Genomic DNA, 12,358 nt, shown 5'->3' with positions numbered 1-12,358 from the left:
AAAAGCTTTCAAAGCTCTTCGGTGTGCTTTTAGAGTAAAATGACCTTGCCTCCCACCTAACCGAATCCTTCCCTGCATCATTTGAACTCTTCTCACCCCTGTCCCACAGTCTGTTTTAGGGAATGGCCTATCCTGGACTAGGGTGGAAGAAAGCGTCTCTCTGAGAGGATGAAAACTAAAATTATTATTTCCATACCTGGACTGGATGAGAAGTAAGGACTTCAATGCAGTTCCTAACCAGGAATCTGTTAAAACTTCTATTTCTGCTCTTAGTCTCTGCAGTGCTTCCTTTCTCTGGGGACTGAGGAGCCCTTTGGGAATAAAAGTAGACACATTCATCATTTGACAACATCCTTGCTGGCATAGAGAAAGCGACTTCTATATTCAATTTGGAAATAGTGTGAGTTACTGAGATATTCTACTGAGCTAACACATCTCTCTCCTTGATAAAACCCTAGCCTACTCAAAATGCCTTTTTTACTTTCTTCACCAGAATATTTTGCTGGGGGAGGGGGGAGGTGCATAATCACAACAACAAAATCAGCTGATAGAAACACTGTGATTAGGTTCTGGCAGAGGCTCTTTCATCACCAACCAGTAACGTAATTTGCAGACCAGTGGACCATACTTTGAGTAGCACTGCTTTAGATGTGACATCAAGAACCAAAGGGGAAAAAATTACAGATGGAGGGTCCACAGCATTTCCAATCTATTTCTAAAGAAACCGAGGCCCACAGAGGAAAGGGGGCTGCCTGAGAATACACAGCAAGTTAGTGGCTTTTGGTCTCAGCAATCTTCCCACTATCATACACTGCTCCCACAGTGACTGCTCCCACCCACTTCAGAACACATCAACCGAGATCCCAGGCTGAATCACCAGCTTTCTGAATGTCATTTATTTGTACTGTACTCCTGAAACAACTCCAGCTGATAAGAGACTAAAACACTTCTTTAAGATCAGATGATTAAGCACAAAACAAAAAACAATTCATCTGATGGGAGCACGTTACCCGACACCTGAGTTACAATATTCAAATGATAAACCTGGCTCTGAATTTTCTGTAGTGAAGGTAAAAAGAGAAATTCTGCATTCTATTACCAACACTCCATAAAAACAGAAGTCATTTCTATGAGCAGAACTGTGTGTAATTTGTTTTCAGTCTGATGGTTTTTCACAATGCAAGCCTAGAATTAGATGGCTCTCAAAATTTCTGATAAAACAAAACAAAAACCAAACAAGTATCTATACGTCATGTATGACATATACATAAGCACGCATATGTCATATATTTAACTAATATCATGTGGCACTTTTGTTAATTCATATTTTACAAAATACAGGTGGATATTACTTTTACTATGTTCCCCAGGGTGGGCTCAGGGGTTCTCACAGAGGGTTATAAATCACTTTCTTCAGGCAACCACATCCAGACACTCACTGGGCAGAGAAAGGACCAGAGACTTAGGTTGTATATGAAAATGAACAAAAGAAAGGCAAACGTCTGTGAGAGAGAAAGAGCAAAAAGACTTGGTTACCAAAATAAAAAGTACTGGCTCTGAATCATGAAGAAAAAAAAGCAGTAAAGAGAGGAATCTGAAAAAAGTAAATAAATTAGATTCCCAAAAGCCCAGATGCCTATGATTTTTTCTGGTATTGGAGCACGGTAACACGAATGCACCAAACTGATCTTTGAAGCCCTGTTGTTACTTTCTGCCCCACACTGTAGTAGTGGTATGGGAGGTAGGAGGGCTCTCTTGACCTGAGGTAATAATACTTCTAGGCAGTCTATGGAATCCCTGAAACTTCACGCAACATTTTGTGCAGATGGAGGTGTTTGAGGGTGATGGTTCACAGTTTTCAATATTTTCTCACAAGGGTATATCACTAAAAAAGGAATTGCATGAATGTAAAGTGCAGTGGACCAAGAGTTCGGGATTCCAGTTGTGGTATGGGCACTAATTTGCTATGTGACCCGACCTTGTTACCCTCATGATGGACCATCAATTTTCTCAAGTGCAAAATGAAGGATTTAGATTAGTTCCCTAATGTCACTTCTAATTTGAACAATCTACGGCTAATTAATTAATTCCAAATAATAGAATTTTAGGCATAATGGCACCTGACATTTGAGATATATCTGGGCAGAAAGAATTTCCAAGGTCCTTCAAATCACAATGCACGGATACTGTCAACCTATCATCCTGGACCTAGTTTTCCATCCACTATAAACCTGGTGGCTAGTTCTACCTGACTTGTCCCGATGGCTATGTAAATCTGTTCAAAAATATGGCAACCTATTAAATATTACTGATAGTCGTTGTTTGCGAAGTTATACCAAGAGAAGTCCATGAGAAAGGCAGAGCTTCCTCCCCAGAGGGTTTCAATCAAACCTGTTTTTTAAATACAGAGTTCAAATGTTACTGTGGCACAAATTCATAAGTCAGGGAGCCCTAACGAAACCCTGGAAAAGAAAACAGGAAATCAGAACAAAACAGAAAATTAGCTGGTTGTATGCCACACTTACCAGCCACATTGCTTTTATGCTTATCATAGATTTCTCTCACTTTTCGGTAACGGAAAGCCAGTTTCCTCATCCAGTCCACACCTCCCTGGACGCCCACAGAGGAACCATGGCTGCCACTACCTCCTGAGCCACTGAAACCATCTGTTGAGAAACTGTAGTTGCTGTAGAGAGAGAGGATGATGAAAATTAAAATCTACACTGCAGAGTTTTTGGTTGAATGCCACCTCGGATTGATTCTCTGTCCTATTCCTGGCATCTGACAGCAAGGCCTTGAGAATCTTCTTTCTTAATCTCTGTATGTCAGAGTCTATCTTTTCATCAGTCCTCCATCTCATCCCTATTACTTCTATCAAAGAAAGGATGGAAAGGGAGAGCAAGAGAGGCAAGACTTAATTCAAGCACCAGCATCCCCTAGAGGTTGGCTTCAGACAGACCATCTTTTCATTAATGACAGAAAATACCTTACAGTGAAAAAAACCCGGAATACAAAACTTTTGTGTACACACCCACCCACAGACACACACACACACACAATGATTGCAACTATGTAAAAAGGAGAAACGTGAAAAAGTAATGGAAGGAACTAACCCCAAATTCTAATAATAGTTAGAAAATGGGAATGTTTTCCTTCAGTGATCTTTTGGCTAGTTTAATAAGTTCATGGGTCACATATAAAATATGTCCACAAATTCTTTAATACTCCTCTAACTTTGCTCCCTGTAGGTATGGACCGTATTTGAACGTAAACAGAACGTGGTGGAAGTGATGGTGTTGGACTTTAGAGACCAGGCTTCTCTTACAGCACCTGCTCTAAAAGAAGTCAGCTGTCACAGGAGAACACTCAAGCTGCCCCATGAAGAGGCACGTAGTGAGGACTGAGGCCTCCTCCTATCAGCCACACATGGAAGCAGGTCCTCCAGCTCCAACCAAGCCTTCAGATGATTTTAGCTTCAGCTATGTTGACTTCAATCTCAGAGACCCTGATTCAGAACTACCCAGCTAAGTCATTTTCAAGTTCCTGACCTACAGAAACTATGAGATGATAAATGGTAACTGTGTTAAGCTACTAAATTTGGGGGTTATTTGTTACACAGCAATAGACAACTATTATAGCTAAACAGGTTGGGAGGGATTAATACTTCCTAAGTCAAGATTTCCAAATGACTGACAGAATTAGAGACAACTTGGTTCAATCAGAAGTCAAAATAGAGTTCAGTGTAAAATTCTACATTTAAGAAAATAAAGCTGCCAAGACATAAGATTGGTAATTACTAGTTAGCCATATGCATAAGAGAAAAAAAAATACTAGGGTTCAGAGTGGACTGTAAACTGCTTCAGACCAGGCTTTTTCCTAAGGTGAGTAAAATCTCTTAAGACTGGTACCCTCCAAGGCTGTGGAAGGCACAGCATACATGACTGAATCTGCTCCAGAAGTGAAACCTTTCTATCCTTCTCGGCACCAAAGGGTTACGTCCTTGCTAAGTGATATGTCCAGTTCTGCTCTAGATTTGAGAATTCACAGAGGAAACAATTTTAGGGTAGACACATGGAAAAACTTTTTGCCTATGAAAAGGGATAAACATTAAAACAAATTAACATGAAAAGATGTGACAACTTTTTTGCTAAAGGTCTTTAAATGTAAGGTAGATAAATTTTTGGATTATTCTTAGCTAAGACTACTGAGCTAGAAGACAGTAGCCAAGAGAGAAAGGAGGAGACCGAGCAAGCATTTTGCCACTGAGACCTCCTTGGTTTAGCGTTCATTGTGATATTAATGTTTAAGATTGTCTTCCATAGGGTCAATCCTGACACCATCAGACCCCCCACAATTAACTTCCTTGGTAAAATCCCTGATGCTTATTTGTATCTAAAACCAATCCATCTGGAAGCACACTTTTCCCGACTGAAAATCTGGCCAAAGAGAAACTAGTATATCCTTTACTTTGGAATGCTTTTTTCTCATTCCATCATGCTACCCAGTCATCAAGGTCATACTTAAATTCTACTGTGCTGAGAAGGCCACCCCAATGTTGGCACCACGTACTCCCCACACCCATCAGAATTACTTTCTATTCTGTGTTCCATCACATTTTCTATTGTCACCTTCTCACACTACATGCAAACGTTAACTACGTTTGTTTCTATCTCCTCTAATAGACTGTGAGCTCTTTTAGGGCTGTGTCTTATTCATCTTTGTTTTCCTCTGAACCTAGACAGTGTCTTATGCCTAACAGGTGTACTGATGTTTAAGACATCATTGTTTTTATCACCTCAAGTCTTGGCCATTGTCATCAGAAGCCACATCTTCCACATGCACCTGGTCACACTCCTGTTAAAAGACAAAACCACACATTATTTCAGTCCAGGGAGTAGAAGTGCTATTACCACCACAATATATTGTAAAAATATCACAAACAATGGCGAGGTGATGAAATACCATATGGTCTCTTATGTGTGGAGGATCACTCTCACCCCCCTTTCTGTGCAACTTCTTTTAAGGCCTAATTTACATTCCTCAGTCTTCATGAAATCTTCCTTAACCATCCCAACCCTCAGTTATGCTCTTATCTCAACAGTTCATTTTTCCAACAGTCCATGGGTATAAACACAAGCTCCCTTACACTGTCAGGTGTGCCTATGTCCTACACTAGACTGTAAGTCCTATTACATTGTAGGTCCCTTACGGCACGACCATGCCTTACATCTCCTTTGTACCCCTCTAGTCTAGTCCAGTGCCCTTACATAGCATGTACTCAATACATTTTTGCAGATGAAACAGATGCTGGTAGAGTGCGTGTCGTATCAAAACTGAGAATGACTGAAACAGAAATTTGTAAATTCAAACTTAGGAATTAGAAGAGGTCATCTAAGTCAATCTCCTCATATTCTAAAAGTGAGGTAAAACAATTTGCCCAAGATCATAAAACTAGTGAGTGGCAGAAAGAAACTAGAAGGAGCCTGGGTCTTCTAATCTGAATCCAAGGTTCTTTCCTTTAAGCCCACACTACTACGGACATAAAACGCCACCCACTGACTAACTGACAGATTCATTCCTCTGACACCACCTAGGGTGGTGCCGTGATGTCCACCTGCATCAGAATCCTCTGGGGAAGATTTTTAAAAATGCATATTTTTGAACAGAATTTCTGTGAGTGAAGTCCTAGAATCTTCATTTTTAACAAGCTCCCCAGGTGATTCTTATGCCCCCTGAAGTTGAGAACCACTGACCTGGGGGGCAGGAACACATTCAGGTCAAATTCTTCACAGAACTTTCAGTCCTGAGTGAGGACTATGTCTAGAAAATCATTACAAATACAATTTGGCAACAATTACTGGCACATAGTAGGTTTTCAATAAATGTTTGCTGAATAAAACTATAATGTCCCAACTTATCAACATGTGAAGTTGAGGGAAGATTAAAGCACTGTGGAGCTTATACAAAAGTATTGGAGTTTAGAGCCCTATTAATTTAATTTGTTGGAGAATTGTCTGTTGAGTAGAACTAGACTGTATTTTATAAGAAAGAGGATTACTTCATGTTCATTTTACTTTAAAATTTTCACTATTTAAAACACTAGGTAATATATGTAGTACACAGTTCAAAATTCAAAAGGACATTAAGTGACAAGTCTGCTCCTTCCCACCTCTGTGTTCCAGCAACACATTCCCATCCTGAGATAGAACAACTGTTACTAGTTTGTTGTGTACGGTAACTGCTTAACTGAGGCCCAGAATGGGGAGATAACTTTCCTAACTTGGTACTCGCAGTCTGGTCTCCTGATTCCCAGTCCTGTGCTCTTTCCACTACACGATGTTCACCTCAAAGATGAACTCAAATGTCAAAACCAAAAAAATTAACCAAGAAGCTCTCAGTGTTTCCTGGTTTCCCTCCACCTAACTATAAAATGATCTGACACCAAGGCTAACCTATACATGGACAATAAGCACGTATAAAATACAATGAGTTAGAGCAGCCATCTACAGATCTGACAAATCAAGAGGCTATCTTTTAAGAAGGTAAAACTGAAAAACATTCAAGAGTACAAATAATCAAAGCCACCTTCTATATGTTATTTAGTATAGCTGAATAAATTGGAACGTTGGTTTATATATCAGTGTTTTGCCTGATGGGGTGGCACTGCCCCTAGAGATAGATCACTTCCAAATAGGCTAACAAAAATCAAGGTTTTGAGCCAATAAAACTGAAGCCCAGAACTAAGACTGTGGTGACCTAACCAAGGCACTATTTCTTCAAGACTATGTGCACCCAAGTGCCGAGCTGGCCTCTCCATACCTACCCTGTCTAACCACATTTCCTCTAAATACAAAAAGCACAGGCTCAATAAATAGTTAGTGAACAAAGTGTTTCACTGAAGTGCAGAAACAATTTAAAATGCTTACCTCTAGGTCATTGAAAAATAGATGTGTGTCAGCCACTTCAAAAATCATTTCTTCCATTGTTAAACCTGAGCCAATCACTACTGTTGGGTCCTGAAAGACAATAAGAGAATAATTTGCTTGACTTGGCACTCACAGCATTGGTTCTTATCTTTAAATGATTCAAAATAGTTTGGGTCAAGGCCAAAACAACACTGGCCCACAACAGTGCTTCTCACTATTACTGATGCAATTTCATTCACAGTTATAAGAATCTGGGATTGTGCAAAGTTAAACATTTCAGGACTTTAGGACTTTAGTTTCTAGAAAACTTAACCCACTTAAAAAAAAAAAAACACTTAATTTTCGGAGAAATTCTGTTTCAGGAGAAATTCTAACTGTCACTGAAATATTGCTCTTATAACACCCATTATCGTCCCCCCGCCCAACCTCACACACACAGTACAACACCAGAAGTCAGTAATCTGACAATCTCAACAACGAGGAAATCAGTAAAGAAATATTTGCAGGAAAACCAATGCACGTAGCTTTAAAATGAACTATCAGACCTTCCCTTAGAGGCAGTATGCTCTTATTTTATATATTCTCATTACCAGACTTGTTATATAGTATATGAGCTTATGTCAGCTTGCCAGTCTAGATACTAAAAGCCTATGGGAAAGTACTTCTAACAGAAACATTGGTGACAATAAGAAATAATTAGGAGCAGTAAAAGTAGGAAAGCAAAGGAGGCTGATATTTTTATAAAATGTATTCATAGAAACTAAAAAATAGGAGCCTGGAGGTAATTTAGTACAGAAATATACAGCCACTACCTCAAAAACAGCTCATCCCTCTATCAAAACTGATGTTAATACTGATGACTAAAGTTAAATTCTGCTTGGTATATTTCATTTAAGAAGGTATATAATCTATTTTATTTTATTTTAAGGTTTTTTTAAAGATTAATTTAGACCGTGCCGGGTCTTAGTTGTGGCATGAGGGCTTCTTAGTTGCAGCATGCGGACTCTTCAGTTGTGGCATGCGGACTCTTCAGTTGCGGCATGCAGACTCTTCAGTTGTGGCAGGCGTGTAGGATCTAGTTCCCCAACCAGGGATTGAACCCGGGCCCCCTGCATTGGGAGCATGGAGTCTTACCCACTGGACCACCAGGGAAGTTCCTAAGAGGGTATATAATCTATTTTAGAAAGATATTTTATATTTTAAATGTACAGATCTGGTATATTCTCAGCTAAATGGAATGCTCAGTTTAGGCTGTTATATGTGACACAGGGATAACAGACTAGTCTTTGTAGTAGATAATCCTGAGACTCCACTCCGTTTTGAGCCTCAGTCCCATACTTAGTCTTTGCAAAATACTGCTCTCCAACAACTTCAGCTTTCAGTACTGGTCCCAGGTCTAGTCTCTACCTTTATCATCAGCTCTGCCTGACCATGTAGTCTGCCTGGTATAAGCCACTGGGTGAAGCTTTATGTGAAAGGTGAAAGGTCAACAGGGTAAGATGGAGATAACAGAGACAGTGATTTTGGTTACCTGCACACATAGTCAGGAGAGGGACAGTTACAACAAAGGAAGAAAGACTCAAATTACCTTTCCATACTTCTGGGCATAGGATCCAGTAAGAAGGGAGTGGAAGATGATGATGGTTTCATCTAAGTCCCACAGAAATACCCGCTGAGTGAGGAAAATATTTTAAAAAATGAGTGAGCATCTTTTTTAATCGTAATGGAATGAGACAAGAAATCAATAACAGAAGGGAAACTGGAAAATTCACACATCTGTGAAAATTAAACAATAATCTTAAGCAACCAATGGATAAAAAAGAAATAAGTGAAATTAGAAAATACCTTGAGATGAATGAAAACCAAAAACAACATACCGAAATTTATGGGATGCTGTGAAAACAATGCTAAGAAGGAAATTTATAGCTCCAAACGCGTACCTTAAAAAAGAAGATCTCAATCAAAAACCAAACTGCACAATTTAAGTTGCCAGAAAATGCCAGTAGAAGGAAGGAAATAATAAAGGTTAGAAGAGATAGATAAAGCAGAGGGTAGGAAAAAAATAGAGAAAATCAACAAAACCAAAAGTCGGTTCTTTGAAGAGATCTACGAAATTGACAACTTTTAGCTAGACTGGCTAAGAAAAAAGAGAGAAGACATAAATTACTAAAATCAGAAATAAAAGTGGGACATTATTACCAATTTTACAGAAATAAAAAGGATTATAAGAAAATACTATGAAGAGTTATACACCAACAAATAATCTAGATGAAATGAACAAATTCCTAGAAATTCACAATGTGCCAAAACTGACTCAAAAAGAAACAGAAAATCTGAACAGATCTTTAACTGGAGGAGGTTGAATCAATAATAAAAAACATCCCAAGAAAGAAAAGCCCAGGACCAGATGGCTTCACTGCTGAATTCTACCAAACACTTAAAGAAGAATTAACACCAATCCTTAAGATCTTCCAAAAAAATTGAAGAGGAGGGAACACTTCCTAACTCACTCTATGAAGCCAGCATTACCCTGATACTGAAGACAAAGACACTGCAAGAAAACTGCAGACCAATTCTCCTATGAACAGTGATGCAAAAACCTCAACAAAATAGTGGTAAACAATATTCAGCAGCATATTTAAAGAATTATAAATCATGACCAAGTGGGATTTGTTCCCAGAATGCAAGAATGGTTCAACACAGAAAAATCAATATAATATACTGCATTAACAGAATAGAGGAAAAAACCCACATGGTCATCTCAATTGATGCAGAAAAAGCATTTGACAAAATTCAACACACTTTCATGATAAAAACACTCAATAAACTAGCAACTTCCTCACCATGATAAAGGACGTATATGAAAAACCTACAGCTAATATCATACTCAATGGCGGAAAATTGAAAGCGTTACCCCTGAGATTAGGAATAAGAGAAGTATGCCTGTTTTCACCACTTCTATTCAAATGGTACTGGAAATTCTAGCCAGAATAAACTGGCAAGGAAAGGGGAAAAAAGGTACCCAAACTGGAAAGGAAGAAGTAAAATTACCTCTGTTCACAGATGACATGATCTTATACATAGAAAACCCTTAAGAATCCACAAAAAATTGTTGAGAGCTAATAAATGAATTCAGAAATCAGCTGTATTTCTATAAGCTTGCAATGAATAATTCTAAGAGGAATTTAAAACACAAGAGCATCAAAAATAATAAAATATTTAGGAATGAATTTAACTAACAGTTCAGGACTTGTACACTGAAAACTATAAAACATCACTGAAGGAAATCAAAGAGGACACGCCTAAATAAATGTAAAGACATTCCATGTTCATGAATATAAGACAATATTGTTAAGATGACAATACTACCCAAAGTGATCTACAAATACAATGCAATCCCTATCAAAATCCCAACAGTGTTTTTTAAGGAAACAGAAAAACTAAGCCTAAAATTTGTATGAAATCTCAAGGGACCCTGAAAAGCCAAAATAATCTTGAAAAAGAACAAAGCTGGAAGACTCACACTTCCTGATTTCAAAACTTACTACAAAGCCAGAGTAATCAAAACAGTGTGGTACTCGCATAAGGATAGATATACAGACCAATGGAATAGATGAGAGAGCCCAGAAATAAATGCTTTTTTATATATATATATATATATGTGTGTATATATATATATATACATACACATACATACACACACATATAGGCTCAATTGATTTTTTTTTTTTTTTTGCCAAGGATACCAAGACCATTCAATGGGGAAAGGAAACTGTTTCCAAAACAAGGTCCTGGGAAAACTGAATATCCATGTGCAAAAGAATGAAATTAGATCCCTGCTTCACACTATGTACAAAAATTAACTCAATATGGATCAAAGACCTAAATTTAAGAGCCAAAACAATAAAATGCTTAGAAGAAAACACAGTTGAAAATCTTCACAATCTTGTTTCCTTAAATATAATACCAAAAGCACAAGCAATAAAAGAAAAATAGAACTTTATCAGAATTTAAAACTTTTAAGCATCAAAGGATACTATCAAGAGTGAAAAGACAATCTGCAGAAAATACCTGCACGTCATATATCTGATAAGGGATTAATATCTAGAATATAAAGAATTCCTAACATTCAACAACAAAAAAACAAACAACCCAATTTAAAAATGGGCAAAGGATTTGGACATTACTTCAAATAAAACAGACAAATGGCCAATACACATATGAAAAGATATTCAACATTATTCATCATTAAGGAAATGCAAATCAAAACCACAATGAGACACCACTTCACACCCATTAGGATGGATTATGCAAAAAATGGGAAATAACTGGAACCCTGGTACGTTGCTGGTAGGAATGTAAAATGGTGTAGTCATCTGGAAAACATTTTGGTGGCTCCTCAGAAAGCTGAACATAGAACTACCATATGATCCCGCAATTCTACTCCTAGGTTTATACTTTTTCAAATAATTGAAAAGAGGGACTCAAAGAGATACCTGTACAGCAGTGTTATAGCAGCATTATTCACAATAGCTCAAAGGTGAAAAAACCCCAAGCGTTCTTCACAGATGAAAATGGATAAACAAAATGTGCTATATATACACAATGGAATTATTCAGCCATAAAAAGGAATGAAGTTCTGATATATGCTACAGCATGGATGAACCTTGAAAACATTATGTTAAGTGAAGTAAGCCTGACACAAAAGGATAGATTTTGTATGATTCCATTTATATGAACTATCTAGAATAGGCAAATTTATAGCGACAGAAAGTAGAACAGAGGTTACCAGGGACTAATAGGAGGGGAGAACAGGGAATCATTGCTTAATGGGTGCAGAGTTTTTGTTTGGATCATGAAAAACTTCTGGAAACAGATAGCAGTAACAAACAACACTGTGAATGTACTTAAAATTGCACACTTAAAAAATGGTAAATTTTATATTATATATACCTTACCACAATTTAAAAAATGAGTGAGTTCTCCGTTTTTTCCAAGAAATATATCAGGTCTTTAGATTTTCTTTCTTTCTCCTCCTGCCCTCCCCGCTGCCCCCAGTAACAAAAGGGAAGAGAGGTTTCAAACATAGCCTCAATTTACCTATGTCTTCTGAACACCTCTCAATGGACTCATTTTTAAATATGGCTTTTCCCTCTTATTAAATGATCACATTATAGAAAAATTGAAGAAAGAAAACAAAAGGATTAATATCAAAACTCCATTATTATTAGAATTTGTATGACTTTCTAGTCTTTTAATAATGAAGTCAAATGTATGCCCATAATAAATTCCTATAGTGTTTAAACTACAGAATAAGTGAGAGCCAATCTCATTAATAAGTTACCAGATCTGGTTGCATGTTTCACAGAAACTTGGCCTAAAGCACTTTAGTTCTCTCATTTTACTTTGAGATTTTTAAATGGAGAACAGTA

The 12,358-nt window shown here is 37.6% G+C and overlaps 1 protein-coding gene across 8 annotated transcripts in view; it reads right to left on the bottom strand.

The window, feature by feature from the left end:
- EYA3 (EYA transcriptional coactivator and phosphatase 3) overlaps positions 1–12,358 on the bottom strand; it is a 104,361-nt gene that overhangs the window by 13,281 nt on the left and 78,722 nt on the right. For 7 of the 8 annotated variants that reach the window (XM_030872592.2, XM_030872661.2, XM_060309104.1 and 4 more), the window contains 5 exons: positions 8,515–8,598; positions 6,927–7,016; positions 4,796–4,854; positions 2,526–2,686; positions 197–311 (listed from right to left, as the gene is read on the bottom strand). In XM_030872592.2, coding sequence (XP_030728452.1) covers positions 197–311; positions 2,526–2,686; positions 4,796–4,854; positions 6,927–7,016; positions 8,515–8,598 — 509 coding nt within the window. The remainder of the gene's footprint in view (positions 1–196; positions 312–2,525; positions 2,687–4,795; positions 4,855–6,926; positions 7,017–8,514; positions 8,599–12,358) is intronic. The other variant, XM_030872652.2, reaches the window with a different exon arrangement.

This window comes from Globicephala melas, chromosome 1, assembly GCF_963455315.2.
Source record: "Globicephala melas chromosome 1, mGloMel1.2, whole genome shotgun sequence".
In the NCBI taxonomy this organism is placed as follows: Eukaryota; Metazoa; Chordata; class Mammalia; order Artiodactyla; family Delphinidae; genus Globicephala; species Globicephala melas.
The sequence above is the reverse complement of the archived record's forward strand: the minus strand, read 5'-3'. Positions and strand labels throughout refer to the sequence as shown.